The 26,550-nt window shown below is 52.0% G+C and overlaps 1 protein-coding gene across 6 annotated transcripts in view; it reads right to left on the reverse strand.

Moving 5' to 3' along the window:
* Positions 1 to 26,550, reverse strand: part of EPC1 (enhancer of polycomb homolog 1) — a 218,719-nt gene that overhangs the window by 80,540 nt on the left and 111,629 nt on the right. The window contains exon 1 of one of the 6 annotated variants that reach the window (XM_069729660.1): positions 8,739 to 9,317. The exons of the other annotated variants lie outside the window; for them this stretch is intronic. Coding sequence (XP_069585761.1) covers positions 8,739 to 8,891 — 153 coding nt within the window. The 5' untranslated portion in view covers positions 8,892 to 9,317. Of the gene's footprint in view, positions 1 to 8,738; positions 9,318 to 26,550 lie in introns of those variants that run through there. 6 annotated transcript variants of the gene reach the window in all.

A 26,550-nucleotide genomic window follows, 5' to 3' on the forward strand; every position in this document is an offset into this window, starting at 1 on the left:
CCCCCCCCCCGGGCCGGCAGGAGGAGGAGGCCGGCAGTATGTACGGTACAGTGTATACACCCCCCCCCCCCGGGCCGGCAGGAGGAGGAGGCCGGCAGTATGTACGGTACAGTGTATACACCCCCCCCCCCCCCGGGCCGGCAGTATGTACGGTACAGTGTATACACCCCCCCCCCCCCCCGGGCCGGCAGTATGTACGGTACAGTGTATACACCCCCCCCCGGGCCGGCAGGAGGAGGCCGGCAGTATGTACGGTACAGTGTATACACCCCCCCGGGCCGGCAGTATGTACGGTACAGTGTATACACCCCCCCGGGCCGGCAGGAGGAGGCCGGCAGTATGTACGGTACAGTGTATACACCCCCCCCCCCCGGGCCGGCAGTATGTACGGTACAGTGTATACACCCCCCCGGGCCGGCAGGAGGAGGCCGGCAGTATGTACGGTACAGTGTATACACCCCCCCCCCCCGGGCCGGCAGGAGGAGGAGGCCGGCAGTATGTACGGTACAGTGTATACACCCCCCCCCCCGGGCCGGCAGTATGTACGGTACAGTGTATACACCCCCCCGGGCCTGCAGGAGGAGGCCGGCAGTATGTACGGTACAGTGTATACACACCCCCCCGGCCGGCAGGAGGAGGAGGCCGGCAGTATGTACGGTACAGTGTATACACCCCCCCCCCGGGCCGGCAGTATGTACGGTACAGTGTATACACCCCCCCGGGCCGGCAGGAGGAGGCCGGCAGTATGTACGGTACAGTGTATACACCCCCCCCCCGGGCCGGCAGGAGGAGGAGGCCGGCAGTATGTACGGTACAGTGTATACACCCCCCCCCCCGGGCCGGCAGTATGTACGGTACAGTGTATACACCCCCCGGGCCGGCAGGAGGAGGCCGGCAGTATGTACGGTACAGTGTATACACCCCCCCCCCCCCGGGCCGGCAGGAGGAGGAGGCCGGCAGTATGTACGGTACAGTGTATACACCCCCCCCCCGGGCCGGCAGTATGTACGGTACAGTGTATACCCCCCCCCCCCGGGCCGGCAGTATGTACGGTACAGTGTATACACCCCCCCCGGGCCGGCAGGAGGAGGCCGGCAGTATGTACGGTACAGTGTATACACCCCCCCCGGGCCGGCAGTATGTACGGTACAGTGTATACACCCCCCCGGGCCGGCAGGAGGAGGCCGGCAGTATGTACGGTACAGTGTATACACCCCCCCCCGGGCCGGCAGTATGTACGGTACAGTGTATACACCCCCCCCGGGCCGGCAGGAGGAGGCCGGCAGTATGTACGGTACAGTGTATACACCCCCCCCCGGGCCGGCAGGAGGAGGAGGCCGGCAGTATGTACGGTACAGTGTATACACCCCCCCCCCCCGGGCCGGCAGTATGTACGGTACAGTGTACACACCCCCCCGGGCCGGCAGGAGGAGGAGGCCGGCAGTATGTACGGTACAGTGTATACACCCCCCCCCCCCCCGGGCCGGCAGTATGTACGGTACAGTGTATACACCCCCCCGGGCCGGCAGGAGGAGGCCGGCAGTATGTACGGTACAGTGTATACACCCCCCCCCCCCCCCCCGGGCCGGCAGGAGGAGGAGGCCGGCAGTATGTACGGTACAGTGTATACACCCCCCCCCGGGCCGGCAGTATGTACGGTACAGTGTACACCCCCCCCCGGGCCGGCAGGAGGAGGCCGGCAGTATGTACGGTACAGTGTATACACCCCCCCCCCCCCGGGCCGGCAGTATGTACGGTACAGTGTATACACCCCCCCCCCCCCCCCCCCCGGGCCGGCAGTATGTACGGTACAGTGTATACACCCCCCCCGGGCCGGCAGGAGGAGGCCGGCAGTATGTACGGTACAGTGTATACACCCCCCCCGGGTCGGCAGTATGTACGGTACAGTGTATACACCCCCCCCCCCCCCCCCCCCGGGCCGGCAGGAGGAGGAGGCCGGCAGTATGTACGGTACAGTGTATACACCCCCCCCCCGGGCCGGCAGTATGTACGGTACAGTGTACACACCCCCCCGGGCCGGCAGGAGGAGGCCGGCAGTATGTACGGTACAGTGTATACACCCCCCCCCCCCCCCCCCGGGCCGGCAGGAGGAGGAGGCCGGCAGTATGTACGGTACAGTGTATACACCCCCCCCCGGGCCGGCAGGAGGAGGAGGCCGGCAGTATGTACGGTACAGTGTATACACCCCCCCCCCCCCCCGGGCCGGCAGTATGTACGGTACAGTGTATACACCCCCCCCCCCCCCGGGCCGGCAGTATGTACGGTACAGTGTATACACCCCCCCCGGGCCGGCAGGAGGAGGCCGGCAGTATGTACGGTACAGCGTATACACCCCCCCGGGCCGGCAGTATGTACGGTACAGTGTATACACCCCCCCGGGCCGGCAGGAGGAGGCCGGCAGTATGTACGGTACAGTGTATACACCCCCCCCCCCCCGGGTCGGCAGTATGTACGGTACAGTGTATACACCCCCCCGGGCCGGCAGGAGGAGGCCGGCAGTATGTACGGTACAGTGTATACACCCCCCCCCCCCCCCCGGGCCGGCAGGAGGAGGAGGCCGGCAGTATGTACGGTACAGTGTATACACCCCCCCCCCCCCCCGGGCCGGCAGTATGTACGGTACAGTGTATACACCCCCCCGGGCCTGCAGGAGGAGGCCGGCAGTATGTACGGTACAGTGTATACACACCCCCCGGCCGGCAGGAGGAGGAGGCCGGCAGTATGTACGGTACAGTGTATACACCCCCCCCCCCCGGGCCGGCAGTATGTACGGTACAGTGTATACACCCCCCCGGGCCGGCAGGAGGAGGCCGGCAGTATGTACGGTACAGTGTATACACCCCCCCCCCCGGGCCGGCAGGAGGAGGAGGCCGGCAGTATGTACGGTACAGTGTATACACCCCCCCCCCCGGGCCGGCAGTATGTACGGTACAGTGTATACACCCCCCGGGCCGGCAGGAGGAGGCCGGCAGTATGTACGGTACAGTGTATACACCCCCCCCCCCCCCCCGGGCCGGCAGGAGGAGGAGGCCGGCAGTATGTACGGTACAGTGTATACACCCCCCCCCCCGGGCCGGCAGTATGTACGGTACAGTGTATACCCCCCCCCCCGGGCCGGCAGTGTGTACGGTACAGTGTATACACCCCCCCCCCGGGCCGGCAGGAGGAGGCCGGCAGTATGTACGGTACAGTGTATACACCCCCCCCGGGCCGGCAGTATGTACGGTACAGTGTATACACCCCCCCGGGCCGGCAGGAGGAGGCCGGCAGTATGTACGGTACAGTGTATACACCCCCCCCCGGGCCGGCAGGAGGAGGAGGCCGGCAGTATGTACGGTACAGTGTATACACCCCCCCCCCCGGGCCGGCAGTATGTACGGTACAGTGTATACACCCCCCCCGGGCCGGCAGGAGGAGGCCGGCAGTATGTACGGTACAGTGTATACACCCCCCCGGGCCGGCAGTATGTACGGTACAGTGTATACACCCCCCCCCCCCGGGCCGGCAGGAGGAGGCCGGCAGTATGTACGGTACAGTGTATACACCCCCCCCCCCCCCCGGGCCGGCAGTATGTACGGTACAGTGTATACACCCCCCCGGCCGGCAGGAGGAGGAGGCCGGCAGCATGTACGGTACAGTGTATACACCCCCCCCCCCCCCCCGGGCCGGCAGTATGTACGGTACAGTGTATACACCCCCCCCCCCCCCGGGCCGGCAGTATGTACGGTACAGTGTATACACCCCCCCGGGCCGGCAGGAGGAGGAGGCCGGCAGTATGTACGGTACAGTGTATACACCCCCCCGGGCCGGCAGGAGGAGGCCGGCAGTATGTACGGTACAGTGTATACACCCCCCCCCCCCGGGCCGGCAGTATGTACGGTACAGTGTATACACCCCCCCGGGCCGGCAGGAGGAGGCCGGCAGTATGTACGGTACAGTGTATACACCCCCCCCCCCGGGCCGGCAGCATGTACGGTACAGTGTATACACCCCCCCCCCCCCCCGGGCCGGCAGTATGTACGGTACAGTGTATACACCCCCCCCCCCCGGGCCGGCAGTATGTACGGTACAGTGTATACACCCCCCCGGGCCGGCAGGAGGAGGAGGCCGGCAGTATGTACGGTACAGTGTATACACCCCCCCCCCCCCCCCGGGCCGGCAGTATGTACGGTACAGTGTATACACCCCCCCGGGCCGGCAGGAGGAGGAGGCCGGCAGTATGTACGGTACAGTGTATACACCCCCCCCCCGGGCCGGCAGGAGGAGGAGGCCGGCAGTATGTACGGTACAGTGTATACACCCCCCCCCCCGGGCCGGCAGTATGTACGGTACAGTGTATACACCCCCCCCCCCGGGCCGGCAGTATGTACGGTACAGTGTATACACCCCCCCGGGCCGGCAGGAGGAGGCCGGCAGTATGTACGGTACAGTGTATACACCCCCCCGGGCCGGCAGGAGGAGGCCGGCAGTATGTACGGTACAGTGTATACACCCCCCGGGCCGGCAGGAGGAGGAGGCCGGCAGTATGTACGGTACAGTGTATACACCCCCCCCCCCCGGGCCGGCAGTATGTACGGTACAGTGTATACACCCCCCCCCGGGCCGGCAGTATGTACGGTACAGTGTATACACCCCCCCCCCGGGGCCGGCAGTATGTACGGTACAGTGTATACACCCCCCCGGGCCGGCAGGAGGAGGCCGGCAGTATGTACGGTACAGTGTATACACCCCCCCCGGGCCGGCAGGAGGAGGCCGGCAGTATGTACGGTACATTGTATACACCCCCCCGGGCCGGCAGGAGGAGGCCGGCAGTATGTACGGTACAGTGTATACACCCCCCCCCCCGGGCCGGCAGTATGTACGGTACAGTGTATACACCCCCCCGGGCCGGCAGGAGGAGGCCGGCAGTATGTACGGTACAGTGTATACACCCCCCCCCCCCCCCCCCGGGCCGGCAGGAGGAGGAGGCCGGCAGTATGTACGGTACAGTGTATACACCCCCCCCCCCCCCGGGCCGGCAGTATGTACGGTACAGTGTATACACCCCCCCGGGCCTGCAGGAGGAGGCCGGCAGTATGTACGGTACAGTGTATACACACCCCCCGGCCGGCAGGAGGAGGAGGCCGGCAGTATGTACGGTACAGTGTATACACCCCCCCCCCCCGGGCCGGCAGTATGTACGGTACAGTGTATACACCCCCCCGGGCCGGCAGGAGGAGGCCGGCAGTATGTACGGTACAGTGTATACACCCCCCCCCCCGGGCCGGCAGGAGGAGGAGGCCGGCAGTATGTACGGTACAGTGTATACACCCCCCCCCCGGGCCGGCAGTATGTACGGTACAGTGTATACACCCCCCGGGCCGGCAGGAGGAGGCCGGCAGTATGTACGGTACAGTGTATACACCCCCCCCCCCCCCCCCGGGCCGGCAGGAGGAGGAGGCCGGCAGTATGTACGGTACAGTGTATACACCCCCCCCCCCGGGCCGGCAGTATGTACGGTACAGTGTATACCCCCCCCCCGGGCCGGCAGTGTGTACGGTACAGTGTATACACCCCCCCCCCGGGCCGGCAGGAGGAGGCCGGCAGTATGTACGGTACAGTGTATACACCCCCCCGGGCCGGCAGTATGTACGGTACAGTGTATACACCCCCCCGGGCCGGCAGGAGGAGGCCGGCAGTATGTACGGTACAGTGTATACACCCCCCCCCGGGCCGGCAGGAGGAGGAGGCCGGCAGTATGTACGGTACAGTGTATACACCCCCCCCCCGGGCCGGCAGTATGTACGGTACAGTGTATACACCCCCCCCGGGCCGGCAGGAGGAGGCCGGCAGTATGTACGGTACAGTGTATACACCCCCCCGGGCCGGCAGTATGTACGGTACAGTGTATACACCCCCCCCCCCCCGGGCCGGCAGGAGGAGGCCGGCAGTATGTACGGTACAGTGTATACACCCCCCCCCCCCCCCGGGCCGGCAGTATGTACGGTACAGTGTATACACCCCCCGGCCGGCAGGAGGAGGAGGCCGGCAGCATGTACGGTACAGTGTATACACCCCCCCCCCCCCCCGGGCCGGCAGTATGTACGGTACAGTGTATACACCCCCCCCCCCCCCGGGCCGGCAGTATGTACGGTACAGTGTATACACCCCCCCCGGGCCGGCAGGAGGAGGAGGCCGGCAGTATGTACGGTACAGTGTATACACCCCCCCGGGCCGGCAGGAGGAGGCCGGCAGTATGTACGGTACAGTGTATACACCCCCCCCCCCCGGGCCGGCAGTATGTACGGTACAGTGTATACACCCCCCCGGGCCGGCAGGAGGAGGCCGGCAGTATGTACGGTACAGTGTATACACCCCCCCCCCCGGGCCGGCAGCATGTACGGTACAGTGTATACACCCCCCCCCCCCCCGGGCCGGCAGTATGTACGGTACAGTGTATACACCCCCCCCCCCGGGCCGGCAGTATGTACGGTACAGTGTATACACCCCCCGGGCCGGCAGGAGGAGGAGGCCGGCAGTATGTACGGTACAGTGTATACACCCCCCCCCCCCCCGGGCCGGCAGTATGTACGGTACAGTGTATACACCCCCCCGGGCCGGCAGGAGGAGGAGGCCGGCAGTATGTACGGTACAGTGTATACACCCCCCCCCCGGGCCGGCAGGAGGAGGAGGCCGGCAGTATGTACGGTACAGTGTATACACCCCCCCCCGGGCCGGCAGTATGTACGGTACAGTGTATACACCCCCCCCCCCGGGCCGGCAGTATGTACGGTACAGTGTATACACCCCCCCGGGCCGGCAGGAGGAGGCCGGCAGTATGTACGGTACAGTGTATACACCCCCCCGGGCCGGCAGGAGGAGGCCGGCAGTATGTACGGTACAGTGTATACACCCCCCGGGCCGGCAGGAGGAGGAGGCCGGCAGTATGTACGGTACAGTGTATACACCCCCCCCCCCCGGGCCGGCAGTATGTACGGTACAGTGTATACACCCCCCCCCCGGGCCGGCAGTATGTACGGTACAGTGTATACACCCCCCCCCCCGGGCCGGCAGTATGTACGGTACAGTGTATACACCCCCCCGGGCCGGCAGGAGGAGGCCGGCAGTATGTACGGTACAGTGTATACACCCCCCCGGGCCGGCAGGAGGAGGCCGGCAGTATGTACGGTACATTGTATACACCCCCCCGGGCCGGCAGGAGGAGGCCGGCAGTATGTACGGTACAGTGTATACACCCCCCCCCCCGGGCCGGCAGTATGTACGGTACAGTGTATACACCCCCCCGGGCCGGCAGGAGGAGGCCGGCAGTATGTACGGTACAGTGTATACACCCCCCCGGGCCGGCAGGAGGAGGCCGGCAGTATGTACGGTACAGTGTATACACCCCCCCGGGCCGGCAGGAGGAGGCCGGCAGTATGTACGGTACAGTGTATACACCCCCCCCCCCCGGGCCGGCAGTATGTACGGTACAGTGTATACACCCCCCCCGGGCCGGCAGTATGTACGGTACAGTGTATACACACCCCCCCCCGGGCCGGCAGTATGTACGGTACAGTGTATACACCCCCCCCCGGGCCGGCAGTATGTATGGTACAGTGTATACACCCCCCCCCCCCCGGGCCGGCAGTATGTACGGTACAGTGTATACACCCCCCCCCCCCCGGGCCGGCAGTATGTACGGTACAGTGTATACACCCCCCCCCCCCCGGGCCGGCAGCATGTACGGTACAGTGTATACCCCCCCCCCCCCCCCCCCGGGCCGGCAGTATGTACGGTACAGTGTATACACCCCCCCCGGGCCGGCAGTATGTACGGTACAGTGTATACACCCCCCCCCGGGCCGGCAGTATGTACGGTACAGTGTATACACCCCCCCCCCCCGGGCCGGCAGTATGTACGGTACAGTGTATACACCCCCCCCCCCCCCGGGCCGGCAGTATGTACGGTACAGTGTATACACCCCCCCCCCCGGGCCGGCAGTATGTACGGTACAGTGTATACACCCCCACCCCCCCGGGCCGGCAGTATGTACGGTACAGTGTATACACCCCCCCGGGCCGGCAGGAGGAGGCCGGCAGTATGTACGGTACAGTGTATACACCCCCCCGGGCCGGCAGGAGGAGGAGGCCGGCAGTATGTACGGTACAGTGTATACACCCCCCCCCCCCGGGCCGGCAGTATGTACGGTACAGTGGATACACCCCCCCCCCCCCCCCCGGGCCGGCAGTATGTACGGTACAGTGGATACACACCCCCCCCCCCCCCCCCGGGCCGGCAGTATGTACGGTACAGTGTATACACCCCCCGGGCCGGCAGGAGGAGGAGGCCGAGCTGTCAGCCTGAATGTACACAAACAATCCCACAAGGTGAGCGCAGCGCACAGCCTGTTCTCGGGCTCCCCCCGGTGGACAGTCGCTGCTACTGCAGGCGCAGGCCCAGCCCAAAAGACAGGATCCCCACACAACAAGATGGCGGACCGCGGCCCCGTCACGTGACCCCTTTGTGCCTTTCGCCTCTAAATTCCCCCCGATAACCCGCCCGTTCCCCACATACAAGGCAGGTACGTGGAGTAGAGGGGTCCGGCGAGCCCTCCCCGGGGTCAGCGGGGTGGGACACCCCCGGAGAGCGGCCCGACCCCCCCTCGGCGGCCGTGAGGAGAACATGGCGGCCATTTTGTGCAGGCTCGCGCAGGCAGCAAACAAAACCACAATCATTACCGACTCCTCTTCCTTCTCCATGCCCGTGGGCATCTGCGGCACGGCCCGGTTGATGGAGGCATACTCGTGCAGGTCCGGGAGGTCCTCGCAGCGGAAGACGGGTAACGGTTTGGACGCGTCCAGCGCCCGAGCCCGGAACGATAATTTGCTCATTTTCTGTCTACCACAACAAAGCCATGCGACCGACGAGCGGGGAAATCCTCCCGTGCCGCGCGGCTCTCATGGGGTCTCCGTGCTCTGCCGCCGCTCTCCCACCAGCCGCCGGGATCAAAATGGCGCCTTTCCCGGTGTTCCGGGCGGTCCGTAGCTCGATTCGGGCTGTTATTTTGTGGGTTCTGTGCGCTCCGGTGTCTCTCTTTCGCCTTCCCTCTTCAATACGCCATTGCCAACATGGCGGACATTAAAACTCCGCTGTCTGCTCCCCCAGCCAACCCGAGCTGCGCAGCCATTCCCAGAGTGCATAGCGCGCCTGCGCGTCCGCCGGGCCCGGGCCAGCCGCAGCGAGGGAGCGCGCACAGGAGGGCGGGAGCGCGCACGGGAGGAGAGCGGGGCCGCGCCTCACACAGGAGGGTGTTACCATGGTGACAGATGGCGGCAGTCAGGGCAGCCGAGCACTGCGTCATTCTCCTCACACAGCGCTCCGCCACTGCCGGCGACACTCTGCTCTCACCTTTCCCACCTTCACGTAGAACGTTTTTGCCCAAACTTTTTTTTTGTGCAGTTCGAGCTGTAGTTTTCTCAACATTTTTGCCTTTTTAATCACATTTTTAAACTTAAATAACTGTATAAAAAAAAAAAACACACAGACCCTCTCCCACTTCTATCATGTTGCAGCGGTCCAGACCATATTTTATTAGTGCTGATGGTGACGCACGCAGAGGCCAAATGTGGAATTTTTATTATTTTGTGGGGGGTAAAAAAGTTGTGGCATGTGCAATACAGTTCAATATTAAATATCACCGTGGGCTTCATAGGTGTACAAACATGGCCGAACACAGTTGTCATGACGACACGCAATCATGGTGCAGTGAGAGTTGGACCAGACAGGCGCTCCCGTTAGGCTACTTTCACACTAGCGTCGTTTGCTGTACGTCACAATGCGTCATTTTGGGGGAAAAACGCATCCTGCAAAGTTGCCCACAGGATGTTTTTTTCTCCATACTAGACTTGCATTAGCGACGTATGGCCACACGTCGCATCCATCATGCGACAGATACGTCGTGTTTTGGCGGACCGTCGGCACAAAAAACGTTACATGCAACTTTTTTTTGTGTATCGCGTCCGCCCCCTCCTCCCCGGACATTACAATGGGGAGCGGCTGCGTTGAAAAACTGCAATCCGCTGACCCCGTTGTTCATTTATTTCATAACGTGCGTCAGCCCGAAACATAGCAACGGGCCCATACCGACGCAAGTGTGAAAGTAGCCTTACTTGGTGACATTAAGTGGTTAACCTTCTGTGAGAAAATTATATATATAAATATTTTTTATTTTTTTTTGTGATGGGGGTGCAATTGCAGGGTTGCCCCACTAATTACACTAGTGTGCTTTGTGAATGGGGAATTATAACTGTTAGCGCTTCATTTACACCAGGGATTTTGTCCCCTTTCCCCTCGCAGTGGGGTTTCAGAGATCGAACACCTGGCGTGTGTAAAATATATAATTGTATTTTTTTTCACACTACACCAGGGACATTACAGAGAAGGGTGATGCCTAAGGGTATGTTTCCACGATCAGGATGGCCGGCGGTTTTGTCGCTCTGCGGTAGGCTCCGCCCCCTTTCTGGGACGCGATGATGCCGGATGTGTTCATAGCACACATCCGGGATCATCGCGCCCCACCATAGGGCCCTGTGCTATACCTTGCGGCGACGCAGCGTCGCCGCAAGGTATACGGACATGATGCAATCTTAAAAGACGCGCCGCATGTCCGGTGTCGCAGGGCCGCCGCGTGCGTGTTACCACGCATAGTGGAGACGGGATTTCATTCAATCCCCTCCACTATGCTGTAACATCTGGACGCTGCGTGTCTGACGCCATGGCTCTATGCAGCGTCAAACACGCAGCGTTTCCTGCTCGTGGAAACATACCCTTATGGTCTGAGATGGTCCCCAGTGACTTTACAAAAGTTTACATTGAAACACAATAACACAGCCACAGTGCGGTTCATGGAGCCGGTGTTTCGGGCAGCAAAGATTTGGTGTCCGGTTCCCTGTTAACACATGGTGTAGTTGCTGCCACCCCTGGTCTGCCGTATGCTTCCAACAGATTTATCCACTACTAGCAAAGCTTCTAGTGCAAAAACTTCTCATATCACATCCTATGGAAAATACAATTTAATTTTTGTAGATTCGCTATTAAAGAATACAATAAAATCAGATAATAGATTATATGGACATTGCAGAGTGGCATACCACTCTATAATAGATTATGAAAAATAAGGGATATCTGAGGCCTAAACACAAAAAAGTCACCGTTTCATGAGTGTTTCAGCTGTTACCATGAGTGATATTTGCATATAAAAAAAAATTGCAAAGTTTCTTCTATCCATTAGGCCGGTTTCACACGTCAGTGGCTCCGGTACAAGGATCTTTTTTTTAAACACCAAAAAAAAAAAAATTTCATATCTTCTCTCCAGCGAACGCTGCTGGAGAGAAGAAATGAATGGTGGCTTCAGCACCAGATGCAGGGGACAGCGCTTAACTGTAGCGCTGTCTCCTGCACGGTGCGTGTGGTACCCAGTCGGCACACGGATGCCGCACCTGTGCCACACTGATGTGCCACGTGAGGACACGGATAATTCCGGTACCGATTTTTCTGGTACCGCAATTATCTGGAAGTGTGGGACAGGCCTCAGGCCGAGTTACACGAGCGTTGATTCTTTAATGAAAATTAATTGGCTCAATTATGCTAATGGCACTCTGATCAGAGGGTCAGCTTACTGTGATCTGATTCTCTCAGATAATTTAAAGCACAGGTGAGAAGACTGAGAACATAATTTCCCCATCCTCTCCATTGTCTTGAGTCCAGGGATGTCAGACTGCACTCAGATTATATCAGAGTGCAGTCAAATACTTTACATGCCACCATAGACTTTAATCCAATTTGCAAAGCAACTCACAGCATGCTGCAACATGCTGCAATTTTTTTCTTATCCCAATTTGGCGTGAGAAAAAACACTGACCAGCACTACCCCATAGCATAAAATTGGTCCGAGCGCCATCAGATAAAACATCGGATAGCACTTGGCAGAGTTGTACGCTAATATGGACGAGCCCTTAAGCATGGACAGCACACAGATTACACAATGAGGTCATCCATGTACGCTACAATTTGCAAGCACCCATAGATTTGTATGAGTAATTTTGATCTGTGACTCCAATTAAAAAAAATAGACTCTAAAGGTATGTTTCCACGTTCAGGATTGCATCAGGATTTGGTCAGGATTTTATGCAGGTAAAATCCTGACCAAATCTGCACCTGAGGTCACTGGCAGGTCACCTGCGCTGTCCTTGCGTTTTTTCTGCAATGTAAGGACATGCTGCGTTCTTAAAAGACGCTCCGCATGTGCGTTTTCGCGGGTCTGCCGCATGCGTCTTTTACTGCATAGTGGAGACGGGATTTCATGAAATCCCCTCCACTATGCTGTAACATCTGGATGCTGCGTTTTTGACGCTGCGGCTCAACGCTGCGTCAAAAACGCAGCATTTCCTGAACGAGGAAACATACCCTTAGTTATTTTTTATTTTTTGCGAATACTGTCCACAAAAAAAGCCATGAAAACAGCCCTATAGACTGTATTGGATAAATGTTCCATCGGGGGAAAAACAGGGTTAGAACACTAAAATCTGATGGCACTTAGATACAGGCATGGCAGAAAGTGCTGGCACGCTTGAAACTGTTCCAGAAAAGGAAGCATTTCTCCCACAAAAATTATTGCAATTACTTATATTTTGTTATAGACGTTTTTCATTTGTGTGTATAACAAAAAAAAAAAGGGGAAAAATGCAAATTGGACATAATTTCACACAAATCCCCAAAAATGGGCAGGACAAAATTGTTGGCACTGTTCCAAAAATGTGGTTAAAGGGAACCTGTCACCCCAAAAATCGCGGGTGAGGTAAGCCCACCGGCATCAGGGGCTTATCTGCAGCATTCTGTAATGCTGTAGATAAGCCCCCGATGTTACCTGAAAGAGGAGAAAAAGACGTTAGATTATACTCACCCAGGGGCGGTCCCGCTGCTGGTCCGGTCGGATGGGCGTCTCTGGTCCGCTGCGGCGCCTCCCATCTTCATTCCAAGACGTCCTCTTCTGATCTTCATCCACGGCTCCGGCGCAGGCGTACTTTGTCTGCCCTGTTGAGGTCAGAACAAAGTACTGCAGTGCGCAGGCGCCGGAAAGGTCAGAGAGGCCCGGCGCCTGCGCACTGCAGTACTTTGCTCTGCCCTCAACAGGGCAGACAAAGTACGCCTGCGCCAGAGCCACGGGGTGAAGATCAGAAGAGGACGTCTTGTAATGAAGATGGGAGGCGACGGAGCGGACCAAAGACACCCATCCGACCGGACCAGCAGTGGGACCGCCCCTGGGTGAGTATAATCTAACGTCTTTTTCTCCTCTTTCAGGTAACATCGGGGGCTTATCTACAGCATTACAGAATGCTGTAGATAAGCCCCTGATGCCGGTGGGCTTACCTCACCCGCGATTTTCGGGGTGACAGGTTACCTTTAAGCAACTTTGTTTCAAGCATGTGACGCTCGTTCAAACTCACCTTTGGCAAGCAACAATATGAAAATCACACCTGAAACCAGACAAAAAGTAGAGAAGTTAACTCAATGTTTGCATTGTATGTCTGTGTGCCATGGTAACCATGGAGAACAGAAAGAGAAGAGAACTGTTTGAGGACTTTACAACCAAATTTGTTAAACAATATCAACAATCTCAAGGCCCATCTCCAGAGATCTTTTTTGTTCCTTTGTCTACGGTACACAGCATAAATTAAGAAGTTTACAACCCATTGCACCCTATGTAATCTCCCTGGTTGTAGACAGCAGAGAAAAAGTGAATGGTTGCAACGCAGGATAGTCCAGATGGAGGATAAGCAGCCCCAATCAAGCTCCTTAGAAATTGAAGCTGCCCTGCAGGCTCAGGATGAATCAGTGTCAGAGCAAGCTATCCATCAACATTTGAATGAAATTAACCCTCCGTCAGGGGCAACTGATCTGACAGGCGCAGCTCACTTAGTTTCATTTCTCTATTTTCAGTGGTTTGTCTGGGAAACACCATACTTTTCTGGTTATTAAACATTTTTTTTTACACCTGATTATGTGTATTCTCATTTATTACATTCCTATTAAGGTAACTGATCACTTTTAGAGCATTGAAATTTTTAAAAAAGGAAAATATAGCCAATTTTCTAGCCCGTGCCGGACATGCGCAATGTCCCTAAACTCGTTATGAAACATATTGCCCCTGACGGAGGGTTAAACGCTATAGCAGGAGACCCAGGAGGATCACACTGCAAACACAGACAAAGATAGTTGATTGCAGTTTACCAAATTGTACGTGAGGAAGCCAAATCCTTCTGGGAAAGAGTCTTGTGTACAGATGAAATTAAGATAGAGCTTTTTGGTAAAGCACATCATTCTAGTGTTTATCGAAAACGGAATGAGGCCTACAAAAAAATAGAACACAGTACCTACAGTCAAATATCTTGGAGGTTCAAAGAGGTTTTGCTGCCTCTGGTACTGAGTACATTGACTGTGTGCAAGGCATCACGAAATCTAAAGATTTGCACATGATTTTGGGTCGCAATGTAGTGCCCAGTGTCAGAAAGCTGGGTTTGTGTCCTGTGTCATGGGTCCTCCAGCAGGGCAATAACCCCAAACATACTTCAAGAAGCACCAAAAATGGATGGAAACTAAATCCCATCGAACACCTGTGGAGAGCTGCTATTGGGAGAAGGTACCCTTCAAATATGAAAGACCTGGAGCAGTTTGCAACAGAGGAGTGGTGCTTGTTGATGGTTATAGGAAGCGATTGCTGTTATTCCAAAGGGTGTGCAACCAATTATTAATTTGAGGGTGCCAAAAATTTTGTCTGGCCCATTATTGGGTTGTGTGTTAAATGTCCAATTTGCCCTTATTTCTCATTTTTTGTGTTGGTCTCATACATGCGAAAGAAATAAACAAGTGCAATTGCAATATTCTAATAGAAATACTTCATTTTCTGAAACAATTTCAAGGGTGCCAACATCTTATACCCCTCTCTCCATTGTAACTACATACACGCTCAACTCATATGAACTCTTTTCCACACCGATTTTCCACATGTGGGAAATCACAGCAGACACTAGTCTTACCTAATTTTCGGTTGAGGCTCGCATATATATCTCAATGTGTGTGCAAAAAATAAAAAAAAATGGATGCTATACTGACATCATCCCTGTGTCATCTTAATGCAGCCACTGCAATTATTAACATAGGCCAAATGCAGTTTTCAATTAGAATGTTTTAATTACCGGTATTGTATAAAAGCAGAGGCCATGCAGATGTAAAAAATGGACATACAGGGGGATATAAAAAGTCTACACATCCCTATTAAAATGCCAAATATGATGTAAGAAAATCGTACCAAGCAGAATAATTTCAGAACTTTTTCCACCTTTAATGTCTTCCATAATCTGTACAAATCCATTGAGAAACAAATCACTTTGTGGGGGGGGAATAAACAATAAAACTAAAAATAATGTGATTGCATAAGTGCGAATACCCTCTTATAATTGGGGATGTTGTCTATTCAGAATTAGCCAATCATATTTACTTTCATGTAACATAGTAGTTAGAGCACAGCTGCCATCATTTACACAGATTCTGAATAACCCAATAGAAAGTGGAGTTGTTCTAGTAGGATTTTCCTGACATTTTCTTAGTTGCATTTTACAGCAAAAGCCATGGTCTGTAAACAGCTTACAACACAGCAAAGGGATCTCATTGTTGAAAGTTATCAGTCAGGAGAAGGATACAAAATAAAAATTTTCAAAGACATTAAATATCCCAATTCTCCAACTTGCCCAGTTCAAACTACTAACACTGACCTACAAAAAGCCGTCCATAATCTGTCTCCTCCGTATATCTCCAAACTAATCTTTTGTTATCTTTTTACATGTAATCTCTGGTCCTTCCAAGATCTTCTCTCCTCCACACTCTTAAGGGTACTTCACACTGAGCGAGGTCGCTAGCGAGATCGCTGCTGAGTCACAAGTTTTGTGACGCAACAGCGACCTCAGTAGCGATCTCGCTATGTTTGACACGTAGCAGCGACCAGGCCCCTGCTGTGAGATCACTGGTCGTGTCGGAATGGCCTGGACCTTTTTTTGATCGTTGAGGTCCCGCTGGGTAGCACACATCGCTGTGTTTGACACCTTACCAACGACCTCGTTGACGACTCAGACACATAGGTGTGCATTTGCGTTGCCTTTTCCGCACCCCTCTGCTCCGATTGGTGGTCGCTACTGCATTCTCATTGGCGGTCATGCCTTCGACAGAAGGCGACATAGTAGCGCTTCCATCCTTTGTTCCTGACCATGTGGTGGTTTGCAGTTCGTTGTAGAGTTCTCCGGCCTGCGACTCCTCTTCGATTTATCTATTCTTCAACGGTTCTTCTGACACCTATATTTTGTGCACGGTAGGTATCGTTTGGGGTCTCAAATGCGTTTTCATTTTCCCTTAATTTATTTGGCAAGGCCGCCACCAATCAGAACGCAGTAGCGACCACCAATCGGAACTGAATGGGTGCGGAAAAGGCAACGCAAATGCACGCCTGTGTGACTACAACGTCACACAGGACGTCCCTCATCGAGGTCTGAATCGTCATAATAGCTGCCATGTGACAGGGTCACAACAACCAACGACATCGTTCTACAGGTCGCTACATCGCTGCTGCGTCGTTGGGAAGCTCTCACTGTTTGACATCTCACCAGTGACCACATAGCGACGCAGCAACGATCCCTGACAGGTCGTATCGTTGTCGGGATCGCTTTAGCGCCGCTAAGTGTGACGGGGCCTTATATATATATATATACATACATACATACAGTCATGGTCAAAAGTATTGACACCCCTGCAATTCTGTCAAATAATACTCATTTTCTTCCTGTAAATGATTGCAAACACAAATTATTTGATATTATTATCTTCATTTAATTTGTCTTAAATGAAAAAACACAAAAGAGAATGAAGCAAAAAGTAAAACATTGATCATTTCACACAAAACTCCAAAAATGGGCCAGACAAAAGTATTGGCACCCTCAGCCTAATACTTGGTTGCACAACCTTTAGCCAAAATAACTGCGACCAACCGCTTCCGGTAACCATCAATGAGTTTCTTACAATGCTCTGCTGGAATTTTAGACCATTCTTCTTTGGCAAACTGCTCCAGGTCCCGGATATTTGAAGGGTGCCTTCTCCAAACTGCCATTTTTAGATCTCTCCACAGGTGTTCTATGGGATTCAGGTCTGGACTCATTGCTGGCCACCTTAGAAGTCTCCAGTGCTTTCTCTCAAACCATTTTCTAGTGCTTTTTGAAGTGTGTTTTGGGTCATTGTCCTGCTGGAAGACCCATGACCTCTGAGGGAGACCCAGCTTTCTCTCACTGGGCCCTAAATTATGCTGCAAAATTTGTTGGTAGTCTTCAGACTTCATACTGCCATGCACACGGTCAAGCAGTCCAGTGCCAGAGGCAGCAAAGCAACCCCAAAACATCAAGGAACCTCCGCCATGTTTGACTGTAGGGACCGTGTTCTTTTCTTTGAATGCCTCTTTTTTTCTCCTGTAAACTCTATGTTGATGCCTTTGCCCAAAAAGCTCTACTTTTGTCTCATCTGACCAGAGAACATTCTTCCAAAACGTTTTAGGCTTTTTTAGGTAAGTTTTGGCAAACTCCAGCCATGCTTTTTTATGTCTCAGGGTAAGAAGTGGGGTCTTCCTGGGTCTCCTACCATACAGTCCCTTTTCATTCAGATGCCGATGGATAGTACGGGTTGACACTGTTGTACCCTCGGACTGCAGGGCAGCTTGAACTTGTTTGGATGTTAGTCGAGGTTCTTTATCCAACATCCGCACAATCTTGCGTTGAAATCTCTTGTCAATTTTTCTTTTTCGTGCACATCTAGGGAGGTTAGCCACAGTGCCATGGGCTTTAAACTTCTTGATGACACTGCGCACGGTAGACACAGGAACATTCAGGTCTTTGGAGATGGACTTGTAGCCTTGAGATTGCTCATGCATCCTCACAATTTGGTTTCTCAAGTCCTCAGACAGTTCTTTGGTCTTCTTTCTTTTCTCCATGCTCAATGTGGTACACACAAGGACACAGGACAGAGGTTGAGTCAACTGTAATCCATGTCAACTGGCTGCAAGTGTGATTTAGTTATTGCCAACACCTGTTAGGTGCCACAGGTAAGTTACAGGTGCTGTTAATTACACAAATTAGAGAAGCATCACATGATTTTTCGAACAGTGCCAATAATTTTGTCCACCCCCTTTTTTATGTTTGGTGTGGAACTATTTCCAATTTGGCTTTAGGACAATTCTTTTTGTGTTTTTTCATTTAAGACAAATTAAATGAAGATAATAATACCAAATAATTTGTGTTTGCAATCATTTTCAGGAAGAAAATGAGTGTTATCTGACAGAATTGCAGGGGTGTCAATACTTTTGGCCATGACTGTATGTATATATATATATATATATATACATATATATATATATATATATATATATATATATATATATATATATATACACACACACATCTATATCAAGGAGAAAATGGTTTCAGGAGGCTGCTAAGAAGCCTATTGCAACATTAAAGGAGCTGCATGAATTTTTGGCAAGTACTGGTTGTGTACTGCATGTAACAATAATCTTCCATATTCTTCATATGTCTGACCCGCGGGGTAGGGTGTCAAGATGGAAACCTTAAAACATCCAAGCCCTGCAATGCTTAGCTAAAACAGACATAACATCTACCAGAAGCATGTAGGGAAATGTGTTATGATCTGAGAAGAACAAAATTGAACTTTTTAGTCATAGTTCCAAAATGTTATTTTTGGTGCAAAACAAACACTGCGCATCATTAAAAGAACAACATACCCACAGTGAAGTATGGTGGAGGCAGCATTATGCTGTTGCCCTGTTTTGGCAGCTGAAACTACAGCTTTAGTCAAGGTGAAGAGAATTACGAACAGTTGGGGAAAAAATCAGTCAAATTTATATCAAAGCCAACAATACCTTTACTAAGAGGAAGAATTTCACCTTTCTGTACGACAATGACCTTAAGCAGACCTCCAAATTTGGCTTCACCAGAGACAGATCAAAGATATGTAACCGTTGACCCAAATCTAATAAGAAAACTGGGCAGACCTGAAGAAGGCGCTGTACATAGGAGACTCCTCACAATCCTGATTTTTTTCTGCACTCATGTTAAAGTCTCATTCATACGTCAGTTCTTCCCAGATGAGCTTTTTTTTGTTTTTTTAAATGTCTGTCTGCCCCTCTGACCTGCCGTCATGACACTAATATCTTATTGGAGGAGAGCAAGTTGGGACAGCATTGTGGAGCCATGAGTGTGTGCGCTATGAGCAATGGGCACTATACGCATACCGAGCGTGAAATGGTCAGGGCAGGAACGGCTGACGGGATGGGGTCACCAGCTGGGGGCTAGAGGCAGCTGCAGCACCATATAGCTCCTCTATCATACTATGGCTAAAAAATAAAAAAAAAGGTTCAGTTGTCTGCCAGACCTGGCGCTAATGCAGTTGGGAGACAGCCATGAACCACCCAACGGGGTCTTGCAAGTCACTAATTTGGCATCTCTGACCTACAGTATTAGTTGAACCTTTCTATTCATGTTGAGACCTAGTTTACCATCAGCGCTTGCTGTGTCAAGACCTTAGCTTAACCCCTTCATGACCCAGCCTATTTTGACCTTAAAGACCTTGCCGTTTTTTGCAATTCTGACCAGTGTCCCTTTATGAGGTAATAACTCAGGAACGCTTCAACGGATCCTAGCGGTTCTGAGATTGTTTTTTCGTGACATATTGGGCTTCATGTTAGTGGTAAATTTAGGTCAATAAATTCTGCGTTTATTTGTGATAAAAACGGAAATTTGGCGAAAATTTTGAAAATTTCGCAATTTTCACATTTTGAATTTTTATTCTGTTAAACCAGAGAGATATGTGACACAAAATAGTTAATAAATAACATTTCCCACATGTTTACTTTACATCAGCACAATTTTGGAAACAAAATTTTTTTTTGTTAGGAAGTTATAAGGGTTAAAATTTGACCAGCGATTTCTCATTTTTACAACGAAATTTACAAAACCATTTTTTTTAGGGACCACCTCACATTTGAAGTCAGTTTGAGGGGTCTATATGGCTGAAAATACCCAAAAGTGACACCATTCTAAAAACTGCACCCCTCAAGGTACTCAAAACCACATTCAAGAAGTTTATTAACCCTTCAGGTGCTTCACAGCAGCAGAAGCAACATGGAAGGAAAAAATGAACATTTAACTTTTTAGTCACAAAAATTATCTTTTAGCAACAATTTTTTTATTTTCCCAATGGTAAAAGGAGAAACTGAACCACGAAAGTTGTTGTCCAATTTGTCCTGAGTACGCTGATACCTCATATGTGGGGGTAAACCACTGTTTGGGCGCACGGCAGGGCTTGGAAGGGAAGGAGCGCCATTTGACTTTTTGAATCAAAAATTGGCTCCACTCTTTAGCGGACACCATGTCACGTTTGGAGAGCCCCTGTGTGCCTAAAAATTGGAGCTCCCCCACAAGTGACCCCATTTTGGAAACTAGACGCCCCAAGGAACTTATCTAGATGCATAGTGAGCACTTTGAACCCCCAGGTGCTTCACAAATTGATCCGTAAAAATGAAAAAGTACTTTTTTTTCACAAAAAAATTCTTTTAGCCTCAATTTTTTCATTTTCACATGGGCAACAGGATAAAATGGATCCTAAAATGTGTTGGGCAATTTCTCCTGAGTACACCAATACCTCACATGTGGGGGTAAACCACTGTTTGGGCACATGGTAAGGCTCGGGAGGGAAGGAGCGCCATTTGACTTTTTGAATGAAAAATTATTTCCATCGTTAGCGGACACCATGTCGCGTTTGGATAGCTCCTGTGTGCCTAAACATTGGCGCTCCCCCACAAGTGACCCCATTTTGGAAACTAGACCCCCCAAGGAACTTATTTAGATGCCTAGTGAGCACTTTAAACCCTCAGGTGCTTCACAAATTGATCTGTAAAAATGAAAAAGTACTTTTTTTTCACAAAAAAATTCTTTTCGCCTCAATTTTTTCATTTTCACATGGGCAGTAGGATAAAATGGATCATAAAATTTGTTGGGCAATTTCTCCCGAGTACGCCGATACCTCATATGTGGGGGTAAACCACTGTTTGGGCACTCGGCAGGGCTCGGAAGGGAAGGCGCGCCATTTGACTTTTTGAATGGAAAATTAGCTCCAATTGTTAGCGTACACCATATCGCGTTTGGAGAGCCCCTGTGTGCCTAAACATTGGAGCTCCCCCACAAGTGACCCCATTTTGGAAACTAGACCCCCCCAAGGAACTTATCTAGATGCATATTGAGCACTTTAAACCCCCAGGTGCTTCACAGAAGTTTATAACGCAGAGCCATGAAAATAAAAAATAATTTTTCTTTCCTCAAAAATGATTTTTTAGCCTGGAATTTCCTATTTTGCCAAGGATAATAGGAGAAATTGGACCCCAAATATTGTTGTCCAGTTTGTCCTGAGTACGCTGATACCCCATATGTGGGGGTAAACCACTGTTTGGGCGCACGGCAGGGCTCGGAAGGGATGGCACGCCATTTGGCTTTTTAAATGGAAAATTAGCTCCAATCATTAGCGGACACCATGTCACGTTTGGAGAGCCCCTGTGTGCCTAAACATTGGCGATCCCCCAGAAATGACCCCATTTTGGAAACTAGACCCCCAAAGGAACTAATCTAGATGTGTGGTGAGGACTTTGAACCCCCAAGTGCTTCACAGAAGTTTATAACGCAGAGCCATGAAAATAAAAAAAATATTTTCTCAAAAATGATCTTTTAGCCTGCAATTTTTTATTTTCCCAAGGGTAACAGGAGAAATTTGACCCCAAAAGTTGTTGTCCAGTTTCTCCTGAGTACGCTGATACCCCATATGTGGGGGTAAATCACTGTTTGGGCACATGCCGGGGCTCGGAAGTGAAGTAGTGACGTTTTGAAATGCAGACTTTGATGGAATGCTCTGTGGGCGTCACGTTGCGTTTGCAGAGCCCCTGATGTGGCTTAACAGTAGAAACCCCCCACAAGTGACCCCATTTTGGAAACTAGACCCCCAAAGGAACTTATCTAGATGTGTGGTGAGCACTTTGAACCCCCAAGTGCTTCATAGAAGTTTATAATGCAGAGCCGTGAAAATAATAAATACGTTTTCTTTCCTCAAAAATATTTAGCCCAGAATTTTTTATTTTTCCAAGGGTTACAGGAGAAATTGGACCCCAATAGTTGTTGTCCAGTTTCTCCTGAGTACGCTGATACCCCATGTGTGGGGGTAAACCACTGTTTGGGCACACGTCGGGGCTCAGAAGGGAAGTAGTGACTTTTGAAATGCAGACTTTGATGGAATGGTCTGCGGGCGTCACATTGCGTTTGCAGAGCCCCTGGTGTGCCTAAACAGTAGAAACCCCCCACAAGTGACCACATTTTAGAAACTAGACCCCCCAAGGAACTTATCTAGATATGTGGTGAGCACTTTGAACCCCCAAATGCTTCACAGACGTTTACAACGCAGAGCCGTGAAAATAAAAAATCATTTTTCTTTCCTCAAAAATGATGTTTTAGCAAGCATTTTTTTAGATTCACAAGGGTAACAGGAGAAATTGGACCCCAGTAATTGTTGCGCAGTTTATCCTGAGTACACTGATACCCCATATGTGGGGGTAAACCACTGTTTGGGCACACGTCGGGGCTCGGAAGTGAGGGAGCACCATTTGACTTTTTGAATACAAGATTGGCTGGAATCAATGGTTGCGCCATGTTGCGTTTGGAGACCCCTGATGTGCCTAAACAGTGGTAACCCCTCAATTCTACACTAACCCCAACACACCCCTAACCCTAATCCCAACTGTAGCCATAACCCTAATCACAACCCTAACCACAACCCTAATTCCAACCCTAAGGCTATGTGCCCACGTTGCGGATTCGTGTGAGATATTTCCGCACCATTTTTGAAAAATCCGCGGGTAAAAGGCACTGCGTTTTACCTGCGGATTTTCCGCGGATTTCCAGTGTTTTTTGTCCGGATTTCACCTGCGGATTCCTATTGAGGAACAGGTGTAAAACGCCGCGGAATCCGCACAAAGAATTGAAATGCTGCGGAAAATACAACGCAGCGTTTCCGCGCGGTATTTTCTGCACCATGGGCACAGCGGATTTGGTTTTCCATATGTTTACATGGTACTGTAAACCTGATGGAATACTGCTGCGAATCCGCAGCCAAATCCGCACCGTGTGCACATAGCCTAATTCTAAAGGTATGTGCACACTGCGGAAAACGCTGCAGATCCGCAGCAGTTTCCCATGAGTTTACAGTTCAATGTAGACCTATGGGAAACAAAAATCGCTGTACACATGCTGTGGAAAAACTGCACGGAAACGCAGCGGTTTACATTCCGCAGCATGTCACTTCTTTGTGCGGATTCCGCAGCGGTTTTACAACTGCTCAAATAGAAAATCGCAATTGTAAAACCGCAGTGAAATGCGCAGAAAAAAACACGGTAAATCCGCCATAAATCCGCAGCGGTTTAGCACTGCGGATTTATCAAATCCGCAGAGGACCAGAATACGTGTGCACATACGAAACCCTAACCCTACCCCTAACCCTACCCCTACCCCTATTCTAACATTAGTGGAAAAAAAAAATTTCTTTATTTTTTTTATTGTCCCTACCTATGGGGGTGACAAAGGGGGGGGGTCATTTATTATTTTTTTTATTTTGATCACTGAGATATAATCTATCTCAGTGATCAAAATGCACTTTGGAACGAATCTGCCGGCCGGCAGATTCGGCGGGCGCACTGCGCATGCGCCCGCCATTTTGGAAGATGGCGGCGCCCAGGAGGAAGACGGACGGGACCCCGGCAGGATCGGTAAGTATGATGGAGTGGGGGGGGACCACGGGGGGGGGGGGGGAAATCGGAGCACGGGGGGGGGAATCGGAGCACGGCGGGCGTGGAACGGAGCACGGGGGGCGTGGAACGGAGCAAGGGGGGGCTGGAACGGAGCACGGGGGGGTGGATCGGAATGCAGGGGGGGTGATTGGAGCACGGGGGGTGATTGGAGCACGGGGGGAGCGGACAAGAGCACGGGGGGAGCGGACAAGAGCACTGGATGGAGGGGAGCCGGAGCAGTGTACCGGCCAGATCGGGGGGCTGGGGGGGCGATCGGTGGGGTGGGGTGGGGGGCACATTAGTATTTCCAGCCATGGCCGATGATATTGCAGCATCGGCCATGGCTGGATTGTAATATTTCACCCGTTATAATAGGTGAAATATTACAAATCGCTCTGATTGGCAGTTTCACTTTCAACAGCCAATCAGAGCGATCGTAGCCACGAGGGGGTGAAGCCACCCCCCCTGGGCTAAACTACCACTCCCCCTGTCCCTGCAGATCGGGTGAAATGGGAGTTAACCCTTTCACCGGATCTGCAGGGACGCGATCTTTCCATGACGCCACATAGGCGTCATGGGTCGGATTGGCACCGACTTTCATGACGCCTACGTGGCGTCAAAGGTCGGGAAGGGGTTAAAAGGGGTAATTAGTTTCACTCACTTTTGCATTGGGCCATCAAAAGAATAAACCCATTTTAAGGCCGGGGTCACACTTGCAACTGCAATGCGAGAAATTTGCACGAGTCTCTCGTCCCAATACCCGGCACTGCCGACTGCGGTTCGGACCGGAGCGTTCAGCTGCATAAAAATACATGCAGCCGCTCACTCCGGTCCTGAGCGCCGCCGGCAGTGCCGGGTATTGAGACGAGACACTCATGGGAGTTTCTCGCATTGCAGTTGCAAGTGTGACCCCGGCCTTAGACTGAGGAAAATTTTGAAAAATTGTTCCTCTCTGCCCCATCTTCAGTATTAGCCCACAATCACACCTTCAGAATTTGCAAGCCAAAATCAGAAGTGGAACAAAATCAGAGGAAAAGTACATGATAAAATACTGAACGTGTGAATGTAGCCTGAAACTTCCAATGCTGTGCCACAGCTACAATGGCCTCTAGGCTACCAGTCACTACTGAAGAATCGGGATTGGACCATCCAGCAATATCCAAGCTTTCCTACACTGGGGATCATTTTTTATGTTTCGCCAAGAATTAGATTCGGATTCTTTATTCTGCGTGAGAGGGGCAGAATGCTGTGATAATTCCTCATGAGAGGAAAGGTTTTCCTGTTTGCATAGGACTTCATCTTTGCTGAAAGAAGTACGATGTATCCATTCTAATAAAAGAAACAAGTTCTAATACACAGATACACATACTATTCAGTGATTCCTCTGAATGAGACCACCCTCCCTGTCTTCTGTAAACCTCTTCATATACAATGTTCCTTGATACAAAATTAAATTAAATAAAAAAGTGTTCCCAAGCTTACAGGTTGCGGGGAAGTTATACAAAACTTTTAGGCTATGTACAAGCGTTGCAGATTTGGTGCGTTTTTGTCGCTTTTTTTTCCTGCATGGATTTGTGCCATAACCTGATGCAAAGTCGGATGCCAGCGAAGAGAATGAGGCTATGTGCACACGTTGCGGATTCTGTCTCTCCTGGCAGAAAACACACCTGCGGATTTGTCGCGTTTTTTGTGCGGTTCTGCAGCGTGTTTTGTGCGTTGTTGTTGCAGTTTTCTTGCGGATTTGCTGCGTTTTTTACCCCTGTGATTTTCTATAATGAAATGGGTACAAAAACGCTGCAGATTCACAAAAAATTAGTGACATGATACTTCTTTAAACCGCAGCATTTCCGCAGCAGATTTTCCGCAAAGTGTGCACAGCATTTTTTTTTCTCATTGATTTACATTGTACTGTAAATCAATTGCGGATCTGCAGCGTTTCTGCACCTCAAAAAACGCTGCGGATCCGCAGAGAATCTGCAACGTGTGCACATACTGAGAAACCTGAAGTGTCGTGCACACGTTGAGTATTTTTGACTTGCAGATTTGGTGCAGAAAATAATCTGCAGCATGTCAATTCTGTGCGGTTTCTTTCCCTGCATTTTTCACCATTGACATCATTCAAATCAATAAAAAAAATGCAGCAAAAACGTGCGCCAAGAGATGCAGAATGGTGCAGACATTTTGCTCAACGTGGGCGCATATCCAATTTGCAACATGCACTGGCTGGCTCCTTTTTTTGTAGACCAGACTACTGCACGTAACATAAGGTGGCTCCTGTACCCATCCACAACGGGTACAGGCCCACAGGAGCTGCAGACGTGACTGGCCTGGACTTTATTACCGTAGGTCCATCTGGACCCGGCCTTACACTGTATGGTTCCAATATGTAGAACAGGTTGTTGCCATATTTTGCATTAATGTTTTAAGGCCAAGGCTCCACAGTGATAAATTGCACTTATGTGGTCACTTTAGATTAGAGTGTGATATCTCGTCTAATGTGCCCTTATAGGGTCTCAGAAAAGTGCGGCAGAGTTATATGTGTAGGATATGGCATTTTGAAA

The sequence above is a fragment of the Ranitomeya imitator genome, chromosome 6 (genome assembly GCF_032444005.1).
Source record: "Ranitomeya imitator isolate aRanImi1 chromosome 6, aRanImi1.pri, whole genome shotgun sequence".
Classification (NCBI taxonomy): Eukaryota; Metazoa; Chordata; class Amphibia; order Anura; family Dendrobatidae; genus Ranitomeya; species Ranitomeya imitator.